Source organism: Anomaloglossus baeobatrachus, chromosome 6 (assembly GCF_048569485.1).
Source record: "Anomaloglossus baeobatrachus isolate aAnoBae1 chromosome 6, aAnoBae1.hap1, whole genome shotgun sequence".
NCBI classification, from domain to species: Eukaryota; Metazoa; Chordata; class Amphibia; order Anura; family Aromobatidae; genus Anomaloglossus; species Anomaloglossus baeobatrachus.
Window position 1 is genome coordinate 116,725,016 of NC_134358.1, and position 22,620 is coordinate 116,747,635.

The 22,620-nt window shown below is 42.6% G+C and overlaps 1 protein-coding gene across 1 annotated transcript in view; it reads left to right on the plus strand.

Annotated features, from left to right (window-relative positions):
- PREX2 (phosphatidylinositol-3,4,5-trisphosphate dependent Rac exchange factor 2) overlaps positions 1-22,620 on the plus strand; it is a 582,180-nt gene that overhangs the window by 330,646 nt on the left and 228,914 nt on the right. Inside the window, exons 14-18 of the mRNA XM_075353190.1 lie at positions 6,840-6,915; positions 7,845-7,917; positions 8,127-8,269; positions 15,270-15,362; positions 20,606-20,754. Coding sequence (XP_075209305.1) covers positions 6,840-6,915; positions 7,845-7,917; positions 8,127-8,269; positions 15,270-15,362; positions 20,606-20,754 — 534 coding nt within the window. The remainder of the gene's footprint in view (positions 1-6,839; positions 6,916-7,844; positions 7,918-8,126; positions 8,270-15,269; positions 15,363-20,605; positions 20,755-22,620) is intronic.

Sequence of the window (22,620 nt, forward strand, 5' to 3'; positions counted from 1 at the left end):
GCCCCACCGGTCGGCTCCACTACGAGATAGACTTGCTGCGCTACTCTATGTTTGTTGGTAGTTTGTGTGGTGCTTGTATTTCATTCATGCCGAATTCCTTCTTCATTTGTATAGATACAGTTTGGAGGAGCATGTTTTCAATGTGAAAACTTATTGGAAAACTTATAGAGGTACCAAAGTGAGTTTCTAAAGAAGTTTGGAAGTTAAAATTGTGTATTCTGATATTGGTGAATAAGCAGGAATATAGAGGGGCATTACTGGTTAATCATGATGGAGAGCATTCAAAAATGTCTGAGGATACAATTCAAGATGTGAAACAGCAACTTCTGGCGTCTTCACATAAATTGCTGCACAGGCTTTCCCGTGAGACAACAAGCATGTCATGTTCCTCATGTCAATGAGCGGCCAAGAAAGGTTATGTTCACCGATACAGATACATTGTCATTCAAGAATTGAAAGGTCTTGATCAAGAAAAAATAATTGTTATTGTCAGTGGTTTCAGACCTTCATTGCTGAAAAAGAAAACATATCGGACTAGGCGTGGTACACTGACAAAGCGTAGTTTCACCTATGCCCCTGAAATAGGCCCTAGTTAGGGAATGGATGGGATGAACGCTAGTCAACCCTACTAAGCTCTAAAGACACACAAGGAATATGCACAGGGGAAAGTATACCAATAACTTATCTCCAGTTGACTCAGGGAGAGGAACTGCAACAACAACAAAGTTTTTCCAGATGAATACAAGCTGATTGCTTGCACCTAAGGCGGGCTATACATGCTGCAACATCGCTAGCAATTGCTAGCGATGTCAAGTGTGATAGCACCCGCCCCCGTCGTACATGCAATATCTGGTGTTTGCTGCCGTAGCGAACATTATCGCTATGGCAGCTTCACACACACATACCTGGTCGGCGACGTCGCTGTGACCGCCGAACAATCCCTCCTTCAATGGGAAGGTGCATTCGGCGTCACAGCGATGTCACCGCGACGTCACTAAGCGGCCGGCCAATAGAAGCGGAGGGGCGGAGATGAGCGGGACATAACATCCCGCTCACCTCATTGCCGGTGGACGCAGGTAAGGAGATGTTTGTCGTTCCTGCGGTTTCACACACAGCGATGTGTGGTGCTGCAGGAATGACAAACAACATCGTATCTGCAGCAGTAACGACATTCTGGAAATGAATGACGTGACACAATTCAGCGATTTTTTACGCTTTTGCGCTCGTTCATCGTCGCACCTAGGATTTACACATTGCGATGTAGCTACCGGCGCCGGATGTGCGTCACTAACGACGTGACCCCGACAATATATCAGTAGCGATGTCGCAATGTGTAAAGCCCGCCTAAGACTTGTAAAGGGTATTTAAACCTATCACCACACAGTGTGAATTTGCAAAATACCTGTATTTCGGCAGCTGAAAATCCAAGCATGCTTCACGAGACACTGATTCATCCAGAAAAAGTTTAGTGTATGGGGTGCCATTTCCAGGCTGCACATAATTGGCCCCACATTTTTTGAAGCAATAGTGACGAAATCGTACATGGAAATCTCCAACCCTTTATCAATCAGCTGGACATGAGGAACGTAGAATGAGGTGCTTTCTGCAGGATATTGCAACGTGTCACATGTCGGTTGTTAGCATGACAGAGATTGAAGCCTTCTTTGGTGGCATAGTAATCTCCAAGGGACTGTGGCCACCAAGATCAATTGACTTAACAGCGTCAGATTTTTTTATTTTGGGGCCTTTTGAAAGGTCGGCTATACAGTAACAAGTCATGAACATTACAGGCGCATCGAGGAAACATACAGAGAAAAAAATCAGCTACAACCCCAGACGTCCTGCGGAATACATTTAACAATATGGAGCGTGTGCACAGGACAGAGTACTTGAATGTGAACGGTGGACATTTTGAACACCTGATTAAAACATCAGTGTCTCATGGGTCAAAGTATGTACAGTCCAAATATCAATATGATAGATCATCTCTTTTAGAAGTTACAGTAATTTTTCCAATATACAGTAGCGAGTGAATCACACTGTGTAATAATAGCTACAATAAATAGTAATAAAGAAACAAAATTGGAGATCTATATAAAAGATTTCACATACAGACCATGGACTGAATCCCCAGCCATGCACTCTGACTTATGTTTTTGTCATAGGGACAATATGTAAGTTCAATTCATTATTGAAATCTATATCGGTAAATATACACACTATTCAGACTAGGTTTTATGTATATATTGGTGTGGCACCCTGGACAAGCCAGGGGCCACAGGTAACAACACACACACACCCCCACCCCCAGCAGTTCCCAGCAGACATCCCCAGTGAGACCTGGTTTCTTCCTCGGGTTCAGACAGACACACCAGGTGGGCGGAGTCAGGCAGATGGGCACGCCTACCGAGGAGTTTAGCTGGCCTGAGGCAGGAAGCAGGTCCAGACAAGTCAAGGCAGAGGAAGAGAGAGGAGGTCTGCAGAGAGGCAGACGCAGACTGGGACCTAGGTTGGAGCCTAGGGCCCTCATGCAGCAGTCAGGCAGACGGTAGTGGCCGTCTGCGAGAGCCGGGAAGACAGTTTGGTGGAACCGTAGGTAGCCGGGGCTGGGCGGTGGCCCACCGGTACCGAACCGGGGAGCCAGCTGGAAACCGGAGCGCAGGAGGAGTGTACGGAAGGTGCAGGAAAGGACTTACATTACCAACCTGGGGAAAACACCGCAGCCGTCTGTGGGACCCGTCCATCCAGCCGCTTGTTTCATCAAAGACTCCGTGTGTGTTACTGGCTGAGTGAGTACCACCATGTCGTCCGGCACAGCGCTGCCCCCGCGACCCTGCACCTCACCAGGCCCCGTAACCCGCCTGCCATCCATCCCTACCCCATCACCGGGCCCCGGGACAACCAACCCCCTACCCACGGAGGGGAGAACTAACAACAAAGCTGCTCCCTGTCACCGCTCTCGGGATCCCCGTCTAGAGCAGCGGTGGTGTCACCAATATCACCACAACCGTGGGTGGCGTCACGGACAATAACCAAAACCCCACAATCAAATCCCCTTTTCACTCACGGGCGAGGAACGCCGCTCGAGTCCCCGGGATCCGGCCCACCGCTCGAGCCACCAAAGAGCAGCGGCAGCCGCAGCAGCAGCAGCGGCCGGACCCGAGCAGTGGGAGAGCGCAGCGAGCGCAGCGTCCCCTCCTCCGCCCGCGACATTGGTGTAGATAGTGACATGAGTCTTCACAAGATTTCAATGGCCATAATATGCCTGATGGAAGGCAAAATATGTTTTGTTTTCATCGGAAGCTTTTGTCAGTCTAGCAGCTTCGGATCTTGGGCCTGTAACATCAAGCAATCATATTCTGTAAGAAGTAAGCTAATCAAAATAGATGTAAATCTAAACTAACAAGCTAAAGGACCTTTATTACATAGCTTTACACATAGCTCCTCAAATATTATAGTCTTGCTTTGTTCACTATTGGAAAATAGATAAAAATAGATAAATTGAGTAGCAAAAGGGTAACAATATTTTGAACTTTTGACTTTCAGGCTCCATACCTCACCATCCACACTCAAAGCTATAGTGAATGGGTAGATATGGAGCCTGAAAATCAAAGTTCAAAACATTGTTACCCTTTTGCTTATCAATATATATATATATATAGGTTATATGCACTTCAGACAATGCACCAGGGGTGTGGTTAGTGACTTGGCAGAAGCAGTTCAAATACATTGACACACCTGCAGTTTTCGGCTGTTATCTACATAAACACTTTGACGCACGGGTAATGGAAAAGGGAAATACCTACTACAGGGAGATGACACATCAGCAACTAGTGCCTGTACAAACTAAAAAGATCCTAGCTGGACAACTAACACCACCACCAGGCATCTGAGCCCCTAAAAGGCTGTCAAGAGGTTTCAAGTACCTCCTGAAGAACCAAAGGGAAGGCCACAAAACACTGCCAACAATGGTAGAGTCTGGTGTGCAGGAATACACAAAGAAATCCAGAGTGAGAGACATAAAACACGTTCATATAAGGTTAAACAAATAGGTGTTGGAGAGGAAAACTAACCAACTCACAACAGGAACTCAATTGGTGTTACCCAAAGGTGAACTCTTAGGCTATGTGTCCACGGTAGAATGTACCTGCGAATTTTTCTGCATGAAAATCCGCGACTTTCGCGGCAAATCCGCACCTTATTTTTGCCGCGGATTTGCCGCGGATTACCGCGAAATTGCTGCGGATTTTGATGCGGATTTTTTTTTTTTCCCCCCATTCTATACCCAAAATCCGCACCAAAATCCGCAACAATAATTGACATGCTGCAGATTTTTCCGGATCAAAATCCGCGGCAAATCCGCAGCGGAAAAATCCGCAGCATGGACACAGCACTTCCAAAATGCCATTGAAATGGCTTGGAAGTGCCGCTGCTGCAGATTTTTGGAAAATCCGCGGTAAATCCGTGGCAAATCCGCGGCAAAATCTGCAGCGTGGACACATAGCCTTAAGCTGAAGGGCTGGAACTCCTGGGCACAAATCCGCCTAGAGCAGTGATCTCAAACACATGGCCCGCAAGCCGCTTGTGGCCCCTGAGGCTACTTCATGTGGCCCACAGGCACAATAGAGCCCCTGATGATCGCGGTCCGGCGTATCTGTGCCGAGAGCTTGTCTCTGCGCGACATCGGCAATACATTTCAATTGAATGTGCATCTAAGGATGCAGATGTAACTAAAGTCATTGGGGTCTACTATGCTTGTGGGCCGCATGTGCAATGAAGAGGAAGCCGAGGGAATGGAGGACATTTTATATGAATGTGAAGAATGGCACAATAGGGTAAATTACTACAGGATGGGACATTAATACATAAAGGGGACCAGGATGGGGACATTACAACAAGATCAGGATGGGGCACATTACTACAAAATGAGGGCCAGGATGGGGCACATTATTACAAGATGAGGGCCAGGATGGGGCATATTACTACAAGATGAGGGCCAGGATGGGGCATATTACTACAAGATGAGGGCCAGGATGGGGCATATTACTACAAGATGAGGGCCAGGATGGGGCATATTACTACAAGATGAGGGCCAGGATGGGGCATATTACTACAAGATGATGGCCAAGATTGGGCACATTATTACAAGATGAGGGCCAGGATGGGGCATATTACTACATTATGAGGGCCAGGATGGGGCCTGTTACTACAAGATGAGGGCCAGGATGGGGCACATTACTACAAAATGAGGGCCAGGATGGGGCACATTAATTCAAGATGTTGGACAAATTTACTATATGGTGCTAATTGTAAGATGATATTACTTAAAAGAAATTGCTAAGATGTAAAAAAGTAAAAAAAATCCAAAGAAGGCATGACATGTTTTTTACTACTAAAAATGCTTTTTACACTAATATAAAGAAAAACGTTTATCACCAGATACTATACCTAACGCGACCCAAGCTATAAATACCAGATACTGTACCCTAACATATATGATTGAAATTGGAAAATAAAATAAATAAAGCAAAATATGTTTAAAAAAGTTATCAAACGGTGCACAGAAAACAAAATATGGTGTCACTAAAAATGTCACTTTTTCCTGCAAAGAATGTGGTCTCAAAATATTTTTTTTGTATCTGTGGCTCATATACCCAGTCGAGTTTGTGACCCCTGACCCCAAGGTATAGCCAGCAAGGAAATGCAGTGAAAGGTGAACATATATGACCCAACCCAGAATGTGATAGTGCAGACCCAAATGGTAAAATGAGAAACACCTGGAGAGGAGTGTACAAAGAGGGGAGAACAAAGACATTAGGGGTCATCAGCATTTGGATAGGTAACAAAAGGCAATAGCCAAACAGATAGAGGATTCAACCAGAAACAATTGAATCCCCAAACCAAGCCATGACACCGGTCTGATTTGCACATGTCGTCTATGCTAGATTTCTTATGTCTGGTACATCTGATCCCTACAAAAAAGGTACACATTTTTAAGAGGGGATAAGTACTACACTGTGATACAACTTCCATATGCAAAGAAGTGCTGACAGATAAGGCTTTAAGTTTCTTATCCTTCAAGGAACCCTGCACCTGCATGGCCTACATTGCTTTTGCAGGTGCTAAAACCACTAAACTTGATATCCAGGTCAAAATCCCAGTATATTACTTAAATTCTGCATCAATATGTAATGTCATATCCCAATATCATATTAAGGAGTATTTAGTAACAGCAGTCTTCAGACAAATTTGTTGTCCACCTAAATAAAATTCCAACAGCAAATTTCAAAAATGCAGAAAATCAACTATAAATGTTTAAAGTTAGCAGAAAATAAAACTATAATTTGAATGGAGAAAAAACAAAAAGCCAGCACTAAATGTGCACTTCAGCACTAACAATTCCAAACTGTACTTATTATAAAAATTTTGAGATTTTTGGCAAAAAATTGCAATTTCTTGAGCTGCCTCGCCACGTCACGTCAAATCTCATTTGAGGCAGTCCTACACTAAAATATTTTTATAAAATGTGGCATACGGCCTCACATATGAATAGTAGAACTGCTCTTAGCAGCACTCACCTGGTCTATTTCAATCCCGTACCCATGACTGAGTCATGGCTGTGGGCGGGACAGGTCCAAGCAAATGCTGCATGAAGTAAATAGCCTGTGGACAAAGGCTGATGACTTAATGTGAACAGTCACCAACCGCCAAAATCTAGACAGGTGGAATACATCCCAAATTGGGGTGCATAGCAAGTTATAATTTGAATGGGTAAATTGTTTTGCCTTTATCTATATATATTTTTCCTAATCTATGTTTCATTGTGTTTTTCTTTTTAGGGATAAAGACTATCATCTGAGAACATACAAGTCAGTAGTTATGGCAAACAAGCTAATAGACTGGCTTATTGCACAGGTATGAAAGGAAATTCTAGTCAAAAAAGGAATATTTTGTGTCCAGTCTACTAAGAGCTGTAGGTAGGCTTCCTTCTGGGACAAATGCTCAGTTCACCTTCCTAGCCAAGGTTCTAAAAGTGATTTGTTAGCGCTACCCCAGGCAACTGACACTCGAGGAGGATGCCATGGTGGTCCTCCCCCAGCTATGCTTTTCTGTAAACTCTAAGTATGGGAAAAATAAAACTCCAACACACTTAAAGGGGTTTTCCCATGAACAAAGTTAATTTCAAAGCTGATTTTAATCAATAGATCTTAGAATAATAATTATTTATTCAATTGGATGTGTTTTAAAAAACATGTTTCTGTTCTGAGATAATCTTATATTTGTGCCCCTACCATGTACTGTGTAATGGTCATATCTGACCATACAGGGACATGGTCTGATCATAGGTCCCATGCGGAGAAGATGCAAAAGAGCATAACAACACAGCATGGGATCATAGCTGATTCTTTTTTTGAGGTAAAACATTTTCCTACCTGTTTTTAAAAATATTTTACCTCATAGAAAGAATAATTTGCGATCCTGTCCTGTAATGTCTGTATAATTTATTACTTTTTCCCCGGCCCTCCTGTGACTAATGCCTCATGTACAATCTCTATAGAGAGTCTGGTGTGGCGGGGACAGCTCTCCCATCTCTGCTGCATTGCTAAATCTAAAAATTCTGATTGTGTCAGAACGGCTGCACTCAGTAATCTAAGTGATATATCGATACTTCATTAGATACAGGATCTCTTTGCCTACTTCATGCTGCTTTCAGATTAGGTAGCAAAAACCTGCTGACATATTCCCTTTAACCTCCATAATGGTTTAGAAATGCATAACTTTAGTATCTTGAATACTAATGATAGTCTTTATAAAAATGTTTTCATATGTTTATAACATTACAGGGTGACTGCCGCTCAAGAGAGGAAGCAATCATTCTTGGGGTAGCACTTTGTGACAATGGATTCATGCACCACGGTATTATTAGGTTTTATTGTTTATGCAGCTTGTTTTTTAATCATAGATAACTTGTTTGTTTGGGTTTTTTTTTTGTCCATCCTTCACTTTTAACGTTTCTTTTTTATTATAATTGTTTTATATGCATTTCTGACAATACTGTATCATAAATATAGTATATCAACAGTATATCCCAGAGTATTTATGTATAATGGGCTTTTATTGTCTAGTGTTGGAGAAGAGTGAATTCAAGGATGAACCTCTGTTATTTCGATTCTTTTCTGATGAAGAAATGGAAGGATCCAATATGAAGCACAGACTTATGAAACATGACCTGAAAATTGTTGAGAATGTTATTGCTAAATCTCTATTGGTAGGTACCAGCACTAACGAGGACTGCAAGTTCTTATATTTATTTTATCTCCAAATACGTTTTGATATCAATTATTACAGATCCAACAAAAAATGAAGGAAAAAAGCAGCGACTCACCAGGGGGTGAGATCAAGTCTTCTTTATTGTGCAAATACGGGTAACATGTAGTGCAAGGAGGCGGAGCCGAAGCCTTGGACAACGGTGACCATTTTGCACTAGTGTGGCTAGAGGACCCGTAGAAGCACCACACTAGAGTGAAACGGTCACGCTGGTTCTGAGCGTGGAGCTCCGGGGCAGGTGTCTTATGTCCCAATAGTGGTCCGGTTCCTTAGACCAGTGTGAAGCTGATTGTTGCTTGTTTGTGGTATCCTGTCTTTTCCTTCCATACTTAAATCAATTATTATTACTTCACAAGGATCAAAGAGGGTAAATGCCATAAAACACACATTAGTTACCTGATTACTAGTGATGATGAGTGAGCACTATCATGCTTGTAACAAGCAGTTGGACACTCAGATGAGTTCTACTGGTTTACCAAATATGTAATCAAAAACATCCAATGCATCATTAATGCTCAAGTATGGAAAACTCCCAATAGGCAGAAGATCGGAAAAATTGGAGTCATATTCCAAAGAGTAAATATAAAAGTATAGTTTTATTCAATATACTAATGATAAAAACCACACACAGTGTATAAAAGGGGGGGGGGGAAGAGAAACAAGTGCAACCAAATAGGGCAGCAGAGTTGCCGTGGATACAGTGACCTGTGAGCACAGATAGTACACTGGCACGCAAGGCAGAGTGTACCAAAGTTGCAGCTGGCACACACAGAGTGCTCCTCATATAATGATGGTGAATTCTGGTACTGTCAACACCTGAATCAACCATTGAGTAAATAGGGAGCATTAACCCCTATTAGGTGTGGGAATCCCCATATCAACCGTGCTCAGGACACCTATGGCAGGCACATAGTATGTATCCAGATGCATTTACATCCCTCGTATCACAATAGTTGCCCGTCAAGATGTCCACAAGCACGGATGCAGATGGGGAAACAAAAAGAGGCACCCACACCCACTAGTGATTGGATGTATGTGGGAAAATTCAGGTGTGGAAAGCCCAGCACAAATCAATAGTAACAGACCAGCTGCAAGTCCGGGCCATGCTGCGGCCAAAAAATCGTGAAATATAAGTTAAGAGTGCTCACCCATATAAAACCACGGCAAATGCTGTCCAGGGGGCCCCATTTGGTTTACCAAATATTATGGAAGTCAATGGGGAACTCAAGCATTTTTCTTCCATAGAAACGCTCGAGTTCCCCATTGACTTCAATTATACTTGGTACACGAGTCGCACCCATCTGAGCGTCTGCTCGTTACGAGTACCAAGAACCCAAGCATGGTAGTGCTCGCTCATCGCTACTTGTTACATACGTATTGTTCTGGTGTCAGCACATTGGCCCCTCTTTCTGTTTAGTTTTATGCCATCCATCATAGCTGTGGCCACTCACTTGTGAAGTTGGCTCACCATCGTTACAAAATAATTCACAGAACATTGCTGAAGCAATAGAGAATTCATCAGTAAAGTATTTGGTATTTGTCAAACGTACGCAAATTTTTCTTGATAACACTATGTAACAAACAAAAAAATTCTGTTCCTGGGTTAAAAGTGTTATTTCCTGTTTAATTGTGCATTACTTATTTTGGATAAAGTTGATGTAACCCCAAATCCTCGCTTTTGTGACTGCCACAATGATTTTAGGATACCTATGTAGTACAATAGTAAACTCACTATATTCGAATGTAAACTCACTATATTTGAATGTCATTGTTCATGTGAACTACACATTACTGTCATTTCATTAGTCTGATAAGATTTGTTTTCTCCTCTCATGGTAACCAAAATATGAAAGGTATTCAGGACTTCAGGATTCCAGACTTTACATAATTCAAAGCTATTGATACACATAAATATTGCTCCATAATAGTAACCAGTAGTCTTCTCTTCCCGTTGCCCATTCGGCAAAGATTAAAGAAGACTATTAAAATGTGAAGATTAAATGGTAGCCACTTGTAGACCCTCAAAAGGTACTAATGCCACCTTTCCACATCAAACTAGGCCTCCTGAAACAATTTGTCACAGCTTTGGACAGGGAATCAGTGCCATTCAAGTATCTACAAGATCTCTTCCAAAAGCTTTCAGAACCAAAAGTTAAAACTGGCGTTTTATGTTGGCTCTCAAATCAAGAAAGTTATGGAGTGTGAAGAGTTTCCCAAACTTCTCGAAAGAAAAGAGAAAGAAGCATAGATCAGTTTTGTTAATGTAGTTACAGGCTTCCTTTGGAAACCATAAAGCTGAAAACTGTTGCATTGGTTGAGACTGGTGAAGCAAAATGGGCTATGCGGTGTCTCAAAGTCATATTCCGCAATTTTTTTTTTTATTCACAATCTTTACAAAATGGTAAAACTGAACAGGCAATATGGTTTTCAAGGTCAGTACTATTATGCAGATACCAAACACGCAGTGGTGAAAAAATTAGTAAGTTTGTCAAAAAAATAAAAAAATCTTGCTTGTGTCGCTATTTTCTGATACCATAACATTTTCTATTCTTATTTGATGGGGCTGTTTGAGGATTATTTTTTGTGCCCTGAGCTGTCATTTTTATTGATATCATTTTGTGGTAGATACAAGGTTTTGTTGGTCTTTTACTGATTGGGTTAATTTATTTTATATTTTGATAAATTAGACTTTTATGGTTATAACAATACCAAACATATCTATCTATCTATCTATCTATTTCCTTTTAATTTCCATTTAATGGGGGAAAAGGAGAGTGATTTGAGCGTTTATATTTTTTAAAACTTTTTTCTGTATTTCTTATTCTATGTGGGGTACTTGGACCTGCAATCATCCAATCACTTGTACTATACACGACAATACCACAGTTCTACAGTGTATAGTGAAAATCTGGGTCTCCTATGAATGTCAGCTACAGACTGGCTTTCCCAGGAGTATCGTCATGATAAGAACAGAGGTCTTCAGCACATCCCAGCTTTCATGGCAACTCATTGGTGCCCCGTGATCATGTCATGGGAAGCAGCGAGTAGAGATCATTCCCACCCTCATAGTGACATCTGTTTTGGGGGTGGTGCTGGTCTCTGCTTTTCCTTTTCTCTCTTTACAATTCACATACTCTCTTGCCGGCTCATTACTTCTTATTAGAGTCTCCAAGAAAGCACACTGTCACTGTGCATTGAAAAAAATATTGTACAATGAAAAGGGAGCTCGTACAGACCATACTTCAGAATTGACAACCGATGCATCCTCAGTAAGCAGGGACTAGTCCAGTGTCATTGGTGTGTCATGGATGACAGACAGTCCTGTGTTGTCCAGCTAGAGAAGGTCACAGTGTTTGGCTGCACAAACTGTGCTACCAATATTTGATACATCTTTATCAAGTCTTCAGCGCAAGCACATGGCTTGCCCTCATCAGTAGGATCGTTGTTGCTCTTTGCTGAACTTCTTACTGAGTCGTCCAGAGATAAGTTGTTTGTTTTTTTCACTTGTTTGTTATCCCTGTGTGGCTTTTAGTGCCTAGTGGGGTTGACAAAGAGCTCATCCCATCCACTCCCTACCAAGGGCCCAGATCAGGGTCAGGCAAGGGTCAGGTATCTGGCTCTGCGCATAGGTGCAGAACCTATCTAGGGCATTGAGGGATTCTAGGGACCAATGGTAGGCTTGGTCAGGGGTCACCATCTCCCCCTTTCCTTGACACAGGTTTTGCATTCCCTTTTGCCATTCACTTGGTACATCCCACGTACCTAGCGTGACATCAAGCCACAGAAATGGAGGTCACTGATGATGCTTCATTTCAGTCATTTCAGGGCGGAAACAGAGGCTGTGTAAGGAGATGGACTGGTTACTGTCGCGTTCCTTTCCATGAAGACACCAATTGCATTATGTAGTGTATATTATGTCTTGCATCATTATAAATAAGGTGCCCTGTGAACTATAATATGTAGTCATGTAATATGTTATAATTAGGGATGATCGAATATCACAAATATTTGGCAATTTGGCGCCGAATAGGTTGCCGCTATGCGAATATTCGATGCGCAATGTAAGTCTATGGGAAGCCCGAATAGTTGCTATTTGGCAACTATTCGGGTTTCCCATAAACTTACATTGCGCATCGAATATTCGCAAATAGTCGAATATCGGCGACCTATTCGGCAAATATGGGTGTTGCCGAATATTTCTGGTATTTGATAATCCCTAATTACCGTACAATTAGTGATTAGCGGACTTGGACTGTAAAAGTCTGGATCTGTTCGGTTTCAAAGGTGCCCCGGTGCCGGACCCGGGCCTGGTATTCCGGGTGTTTGATCCAGATCAAGCAGTCACAAAATAAAAAAATATAGAAAAAATAAAGAAAATAAGAATGAAGTGAGCACTTCATACTTACCGAGTCACTGTCGCAGGTGTAAACTGCTCCTGCGCGGCTGTACACTGCTCCTGCAGCTTTCCTGGCCGCTCATCATTAGTCATACATATTCACTGTTCCCTGCTTTCCCCGCCCTCTGGCCGTCCTGGCATCTGTGATTGGTTGCACTCAGACATGCCCCCAGCCTGTGTAACAGCGTGTGCCTGCAACCATAGACAGGCGCTGTTTGCAGGTCCGAATCATGATTCATGAAGCAGGATCCTCAGGATGAACAGAGGAGGAAACATCGTGGATTGAGCTCATCCTGAACTTCCTGCTTCATGAATCATGAAGCAGGAGGTTCAGGATGAGCAGAGGAGGACACATCATGCTCATCCTGAGCCCCTGCTGCATGAAACAGACTCAGGATGAGCAGAGACGGACACATCATCTCGGGAATAGCTCATCCTGAGCCTCCTGCTGCATTCCTTTCACTAACATTTTTAATCTCCTGATTCTGGCTCCTATAGATTTATATGGGTACCGGATTCCAGACCGGAACCGGATTTTTAAAAAAAAAATAGCAAGGACCCGCCGGTCCCGGTTTTCTGAGAGTGTGCCCATCTCTAGTTATAATGTTTTTATGTATATTGCATAGCAGTATTTTAAGCTGCTGCCAGACAATAGGAAACAAAATAGTCAAAGCATAACCAGCGTTTAAATTTTTATTTCATAAATCAATAGTACACATGAAGATAAGTAACTTTGTAGTATATTTTAGCAGGCAAATTTGTTTTTTTCTCTGCCATATTGATTAGTCATTATTAGAGATGAGCGAATCTGAAGTTCAGTGTTGGGTGTTAGGTATGAACTCAGACAAAGTTTGGGTTTAGAGTTCGCATGATATACGAATGCAAACAACAACTCGCAAAAGCATTGCTGTACTCGGGTACACTCAGTGCTCAGACCAGCTTCTGAAACTTTAGTACAGCTTCAAAGATGGCTCCCTGGGCCCCTTAATCCCCTCATGCTGTAATGATATGCAGGAGGCTAAACTAGGGATATGTCTGTACCTGTGTAAGGGGGTGTAAGGCTCTGCCCAGACCTGCAAGTCCGTCGTGTATAGGGCGTACTGTGATGTTCTATATTGGTGAAACGTTTGCGGCCACTAGGTGGCCTCGGTGGGCTGGTAGCTCCTCCTGGTACTCGGGGCTAGAGAGGAATAATGGTAGAGAAGAGTCCAGCTAACAAAAGGGAGAGAGGCACAGGAAGAGGCAGGAGAGTCCCCGCTGAGAGTGAGACATGTAAACCCTCAAGAAAAGCTAATTAGGCTGACCCGCTAGGTTGAATCCTGGTGTTGAACCTGTGGGGCCCTAGTGAGAGTGGGCTGTACTAACCACATCCTAAGTTTGTGAAGTCTGGATGACCTGGATGGTGGTCACCCCATGGCTGATACCCAAAGAACCCCCTAAATCAGTGGAAGGTCAGTGGGCTCCCACAATGGAAGTAGGTACTGACAAACCAGATGCAGAGGAGTGCTGTCCCTGAAGAGTTCCATCCTAAGTTATACCCGAAAATCCCTGTGGGTGGGACGACGAGATATTCAGAGGACTATTTGAGTTTGCCCGACAGAGTGAAGCTGAGAGAGGGGATGAGTTGCTTGGAGGCCTGAATATAAGGGGAGTGGCTGGCCGGCAAATTGAGAGTGACTCTGATTGCTAATGGGACCACAGTGGAGAACCAGAGTGGATGTCCAAAGGACTGTGTATAGGGATGTTTATGCCCCTTGAGATGGAAAAGAGTTTTACCCGCCACTGGCGAGATATAAGACTGTTTGAAACCGTACCAAGTAAAGTGAAGTTCAGGGTTAGGGAGATTTGTGTCTTTGTGTGGTGTCTGAGGGGACCGGAACCTGCTGCAGCCAGCAGCCGGGAAGAGGTCCTAAATAAAGAACGAGCCCTGGCCTCTCGCCTGAAAGTAAGTGCCCCACACCACAATTCCCAGCAAACTTTTTTCTGCACTAGTGAGGTGGTTGCGGTGCAGAGAACTGACCCAGGGCTGTGCTGCAGCTGGACAGCAGTACCTGCTGCGACTACCACCGAATTCCACCGTCCCTTTAACACCTGCTGCATTGGGATGGAAACAATCAGAGATGTTAATTGATTTACATAGAAATGGGAAAAAAACAATGTTCATGGTATGTAGACGCTAAGCAACACAGGTAATACTATTTCTATTTTTTGTTTTTTATCACCGAGACAGATAGGAGCCTTTGAGTGACAGATGTTGCAGACAGGAGTCCATAATTTGAAGCAGACGGGGGTCATCACACAGAGGAAGACACTGACTGTGGAACATGATGCTGTATCTGTCACATAAGACACATTGTTTTATCACTGAATTGAGGCTTTATTATCATTAGTGTATATTCTTTTCTGTGCTTACTTATACTGTATAAAGTTTTGAGAAGTCTGCAGAACAAAAAATACATTATGTCAAGATGATTTTGCTTTTTATGTTATGGCACAGGATACCACAAAGTGTTTACTGATGTAAATCTGCTCCTTTCTTTTCCAGGTGAAGCCCAGTGATGGGAGCTATGGTTTTGCACTAGAAGATAAAAATAAAGTGCCTATTGTGAAATACATTGAGCGAGGGTCCAATGCAGAGGTGAGATTTCCCCTAGATTGTCCCCAAAATTAATCCAATATTTAGCTTTTAAGTCAATGGAATATAAAAAAAACATTAAAAAAATAGGATTTTTCTTTGGAATTTTTTCATAGTGTTTTTTCTTTGTTTTTATGTTTTTTTTTAGTGATTTTTGAAATCAGAATTAAAACAGAGAAAGTTACATTTATAGGAAATTATTCTATCAGAAATAGCTTTGACAATGCTTTCCAGTCAGATCAGTTCATTTAGTGTTTTGATCATCTTCTTACCCCATACAGGGGCATATAAAGTGCCTTGAGGTCTATATAAGGCCCCCTTCACACGTCAGTGATTCTGGTACATATGTTGCAGTTTTATACATACCGGAATCACGGACCGTGTTTCCAGGCGGCAAACACGCATGTCTGTGTGTTCCACACGGAGACAAGTCCATTTTTCTCTGTCATCAATGATGTCACACATACCACACAGTGGTGTGATCCGTGTAATATGTACCAGAAAATACACATACAGTTAGGTCCAGAAATATTTGGACAGTGACACAAGTTTTGTTATTTTAGCTGTTTACAAAAACATGTTCAGAAATACAATTATATATATAATATGGGCTGAAAGTGCACACTCCCAGCTGCAATATGAGAGTTTTCACATCCAAATCGGAGAAAGGGTTTAGGAATCATACCTCTGTAATGCATAGCCTCCTCTTTTTCAAGGGACCAAAAGTAATTGGACAAGGGACTCTAAGGGCTGCAATTAACTCTGAAGGCGTCTCCCTCGTTAACCTGTAATCAATGAAGTAGTTAAAAGGTCTGGGGTTGATTACAGGTGTGTGGTTTTGCATTTGGAAGCTGTTGCTGTGACCAGACAACATGCGGTCTAAGGAACTCTCAATTGAGGTGAAGCAGAACATCCTGATGCTGAAAAAAAAGAAAAAATCCATCAGAGAGATAGCAGACATGCTTGGAGTAGCAAAATCAACAGTCGGGTACATTCTGAGAAAAACGGAATTGACTGGTGAGCTTGGGAACTCAAAAAGGCCTGGGCGTCCACGGATGGCAACAGTGGTGGATGATCGCCGCATACTTTCTTTGGTGAAGAAGAACCCGTTCACAACATCAACTGAAGTCCAGAACACTCTCAGTGAAGTAGGTATATCTGTCTCTAAGTCAACAGTAAAGAGAAGACTCCATGAAAGTAAATACAAAGGGTTCACATCTAGATGCAAACCATTCATCAATTCCAAAAATAAACAGGCCAGAGTTAAATTTGCTGAAAAACACCTCATGAAGCCAGCTCAGTTCTGGAAAAGTATTCTATGGACAGATGAGACAAAGATTAACCTGTACCAGAATGATGGGAAGAAAAAAGTTTGGAGAAGAAAGGGAACGGCACATGATCCAAGGCACACCACATTCTCTGTAAAACATGGTGGAGGCAACGTGATGGCATGGGCATGCATGGCTTTCAATGGCACTGGGTCACTTGTGTTTATTGATGACATAACAGCAGACAAGAGTAGCCGGATGAATTCTGAAGTGTACCGGGATATACTTTCAGCCCAGATTCAGCCAAATGCCGCAAAGTTGATCGGACGGCGCTTCATAGTACAGATGGACAATGACCCCAAGCATACAGCCAAAGCTACCCAGGAGTTCATGAGTGCAAAAAAGTGGAACATTCTGCAATGGCCAAGTCAATCACCAGATCTTAACCCAATTGAGCATGCATTTTACTTGCTCAAATCCAGACTTAAGACGGAAAGACCCACAAACAACCAAGACCTGAAGGCTGCGGCTGTAAAGGCCTGGCAAAGCATTAAGAAGGAGGAAACCCAGCGTTTGGTGATGTCCATGGGTTCCAGACTTAAGGCAGTGATTGCCTCCAAAGGATTCGCAACAAAATATTGAAAATAAAAATATTTTTTTTGGGTTTGGTTTATTTGTCCAATTACTTTTGACCTTCTAAAATGTGGAGTGTTTGTAAAGAAATGTGTACAATTCCTACATTTTCTATCAGATATTTTTGTTCAAACCTTCAAATTAAACGTTACAATCTGCACTTGAATTCTGTTGTAGAGGTTTCATTTCAAATCCAATGTGGTGGCATGCAGAGCCCAACTCGCGAAAATTGTGTCACTGTCCAAATATTTCTGGACCTAACTGTACATTTCAATTAAAAACTTTATAACCTCACCCATCTCCAGCCCTGCTGTCTTCAGCCGCTGCTGTCTCCTGCTTCCAGGCCGGCTCATTATGCTCATGCATATTCACTGCACCCGGAAGTTCCAGCAGCGGAGAGCCAGCAGCGGCCGGACACAGCATCGCGGGAGACTTCAGCCACACGGACAGCAGCAGCGTGGACAGGTGAGTATAGAAGTCCCTGATCTTCGTGTACTATCACGGATAGCACCCAGAGAACACACGTGTGCCAAAATCATGGTACATAGAGGGACATATGCATCTTTACACATGTATCTTTTTCACTGACCTGTGAAGGGGGCCTAGGAGTGAATTCACACAATGAGTATTTGATGTTTTTTTTCTGCTACATATTTTTGGTGTGAAAAAAAGCCTATTATTATAGTTCCACCAAAAATAGATGGGATTTCATCTGACCTGTGATATATTTTTTAAATCTGAAACATGCAGATTTCTCTTCCAATAAATATAAGTTTTCATTTACGGATTTTCACAATAGACTTGTATGAAATTAGAAAAATCTGCAAATAAAATACATGTGCAATTTTAGTGCAATTCCACAACAGAAACGCACTAAAAGCAAACATAATCTGTACATGACTGTATTTTTAAAGTTTTAGTAAAGTTAAATAACAAGAAATATCCGAAACAAAGCAGTTTTATTTAAAACAAGACATGGGAAATAGAGACAAAAACCGTAGCTGAAAAAAAATGTATGTAAAAAAATATATAAAAAAAAATGCAACTAGCCTAATTTAGTTAATGGGTGCAGAGATGCTCCAAAAAAACCCCCTGCAAATACATCAAATAATCATCGTGCGCACTTAAAGGACTATTTCCATCTCCAAGATCCTATCCCAATATGTAGTAGGTGTAATAATAATATTAGCAAACACCTCCAATTAGAAATGTAATATAGTTCTCTTGATATAGCCATGTCTCTTACCTCATGTGCAGGGCATTGCAGCTTAGATATCCATGGTTATGATTAGAGATGAGAAAACACTGACTTTAAGCAAAAAAAAAAGTTCAGGCTCAAAGTTCAGGTGCTTTACGTATCAACACCACTTAAGCAAGCTTCAATGTGCTCGGGTACGCTCGGTCCCGGCTCGCACTGGGAGTAACAGCATGATTGGATGTAATGTGCACCAACCCAAAAAAAAGAAGGAAAAACCTCGCCCACCCGCCCCTGGAAGTGGTCTGTTTATGGCTGCCTGCATGTGGGCGAGGACCCAAACTGCCCAATCAGTGACATCCATTGGGGTTCAGGTCAAGTTTGGGTCCCAAACCGAACTTTATCTAAAGTTTGTCTGAACCCACCAATCGAACTTCCACAGGTCTGCTTATCTCTAGATATGACCACAAGCAACTAACTATAACTATATGAGTGGACGTGTCTATGGATACCTGAGCTGCAATACCCTGCACATGATGTAAGAGACATGGCTAATCAGGAGAACTATACTACATTTCTAATTGGAGGTATTGGATACTATTATTATTACACCTATGACACATTGGGATAGGATCTTAGAGATGAGAATAACCCTTTAACTTAGCCTTACAGAACACCTGTACACACCTGTCAATTAAGTGAAGCTGGGAGGGGACGGTCCCAAACTATTCATGTTTCCCCCTATAGTTCTCCCCTCCTGCTTTTTAAACTATGATTACTGAAATGCTGCAAATAAAACATACCACGGTGTCAGGCTCTGACCTACTGTCACGTTTGATGAGCGTGGCAGTGGCGGTCAGATCTACAAACATCTAACACACAACAAAAAACACAACAAACAAAGGGGACTCGATAACAATGGTGGGCCCTGGTGTTAATAAAAGAGGTAGATAGAACACCTCCTGCACTCACCTTCAGCTGTCCCTACTCTCCTAGCCAGTCCCTATACAGTTTCCTCAATTGTTTCCAAGTAGGAGCGAGTGACCCTGAGAAAAACCCTGTATACACCCTGGCTAGTGAGAAGGAAGATGAAGGATGCTAGCCCCACTGCTGCACTAATAAAACACAAGGAAAGGTAAGACAAACAGGTAAAACAGCAACGAAAAAGGATAAAACCAAACTTCAGGACAACTCCTTAGCAGAACCATCCACCAAGATGGCAAGAGAACAATGTATTTGTATCTACAACAAGGATTGCTGGGAAACAGCACTACTTAAATCTGAAGGAATGTGGCTACAAAGTAGCTGCAGCTGAAACACACAGCTAGGAACTGCTGGACAACAAAACTGACATTAACTCATAAGGCACTGAAAAAAATGAAACCACAATTAAATGTAGTCTCAGATGGAAATGAGAGATTCCAATCTTGGATCCATCACAAGTCTCCAAAAATATAGAGACAACCATGACACCTACAGGCACTCAGGACTCACTGTCTGGTGTTGGGGCACTATATTCTCCATCAAAAGCATTGTTAGGGTGAAATACATCCATATTATCGGATGCAATGCAGCATGCCTCATTTTTACATAGACTATGTATTAGTCTGCAAAAAAAAACTTCAGTAGTCTCTGTAAAAAAATCTCCCAAGTACACAATGGTGCGTTGTGGAGCAATATGAGCCAACAGGTGCTGAATTAGGAATCCATACACAGAACAATAATATGAATTAAGAGTGAAGCGAAAACATTGGCCCAAATGAATTACATTTCATTATTTCTGTGATTAGACACTTATTATGACCTCTAAACTGTTACTGTATCTAATCGTATTCTTCTTCGAGGACACCATCTATATACCCTTTATGCGTGTACATTACTAGACTGAATCTATGAACTATGGAGTACATTGGTAATAAACTGTATGTGTGTATTCTCAGTGCACATGCCCAGATAATAATCTCCATCATCAGTTCCAATTTATTTTCCCGTTTAATCATGACAACCCGGGCATTAGCGCTAATTCTGGTGCCTAATGTGCTGAGGATTGTGCGGATGGTTTTGCGGTGACACCGGGCTCTGTATTTAATGTCTTCTGCATTGGAAAGATTTGCTTTAATAAAGAAACTATTTCTGTCATTTGCTCCCAGTTGTCAGGAATGGCAGTCGGAAAAAAAATCTACGCTGTAAATGGTGACCTTGTTTTCCTGAGGCCGTTTCATGAAGTGGATTGTTTTCTCAGGACTTGCTTAAACAGCAGAAAACCTCTGAGGATTCTCATGAGCACAAAACCAAGGGAGTAAGTCACCTCATGTCCTTTCTATTTTAAGATGCAAATACACCTTTTAATTTCCTTACAGTGTCGTCTCTGACATCCGTATTTAACCACTTAGCTACCATAATTCTTTAAATCAGTTCTGTATAATGGGCCTAACGGCTGTATCAGAGGCGTAGCTAGGGGTTCATCTGAGTGGCTCCTAACCAAGTAACCATGATGACTACGATGGTGCAGCCTAATGGTGGCTTTACACGCTACGATTTCACTACAGCGATCTCGTTGGGGTCACGGATTTTGTGACGCACATCCGGCCGCTGTAGCGATCTCGTTGTGTGTGACTCCTAGGAGCGATTTTGTATCGTTGCAAAAACATCCAAAATCGATCCTCGTTGACATGGCGGTCCTCTCTCAATTATCGCTGCTGTCGCGTGGGCGAAGTTGATCCTCGTCCCTGCGGCAGCACAATTCACTACGTGTGATGCTGCAGGAACGAGGAACCTCTCCTTACCTGCTACACGCCAGCAATGAGGAAGGAAGAAGGTGGGCGGGATGTTCGTCCCGCTCATCTCCGCCCCTCCGCTTTGATTGGGCGGCCGCTTAGTGACGTCGCTGTGACGCCGAGCGAACCGCCCCCTTAGAAAGGATGCGGTTCGCCGGTCACAGTGACGTCGCCGAGCAGGTAAGTACGTGTGATGCTGCCAAAGTGATAATGTTCGCTACGGCAGCGATCTGCACATATTGGCATAACGATAGGGGCGGGTGCTATCACGCTCGCCATCGCTAGCATCGGCTAGCGATATCGCAGCATGTAAAGCCCGCTTAATCCAAGGTATATGTGAACCTCATCAGATGACAGTGCTGTTACTGAAAATTACTATACAAAGATTAATTGAAATACTATGTCCCAAAAATGACAAAAGTATTTTAGAAGTGATACCTTTATAGGCTATACAGAAAAATTATATTAGCAAGCTTTCAGAGCATCGAGGCTCCTTCTTCAGGCTGAATTACAAAAAAGCTCTGAAAGCTTACTAATATAATTTTTCTGTATAGCCTATAAAGGTATCACTCATAAAATACTTTTGTCATTCTTGGGTAATAGTATTTCAATTGATTTTTCTGGCTAACACGGTACCACAATATTACCTTGTATTGCACATTATACAAAGATTAACACTGATATTACCACCGTACAGTGACTGTATAATCATAGATACCAGTTTTGCAGAACATATAAGATTTTACAGCGCAGTTATAGATAGTGAATTACAGCTGACATTTTTTCTGATGGAGTCGTTCACTTTTCCCGTCTTCTTCATCTGGGCGAGACCAATATCGCAACTTTTTCCAGTCTGCAGAGACACATCTGACTTCTCACATTTCTAGATCAGTCACCATCTATTCCCGACGTGCACATACTCCTCATCCTGCTGTCACCCCACTGCTGAGCCGCTAATATTGTATGTGTACCTATTACTGATCCTCTTTCTACCCCACATAATGTACAATGCACAATAACCCTATAACAGTAATGCTTCTTATGTGCCCACTTAACATTTAATAATGTCTCCCGTGTCTTTCTATATAGTTCGCCTCTAAACTGCATGAGCCCCCCCCCCACACAGCTTCCACATACACAGCATGATAGATACAGACCTCCCTATACACAGCATGATGGGCCCCCAATAGCCCTCCCTGTATACTGGCCCTCAGTAGCCTCCACCACTGTATGATGCCCTCAGTTGCCTCCCCACTGTAGAATGGATCTCAGTAGCCTCCCCTGCTGTATGGCCCACAACACCCCCCACTGTATTATGGCCCCCAGTTGCGCCTCCACTGCATGACGGCACCCAGTAGCCTCCCACTGTATGAAAGCTTTTTGTAGCC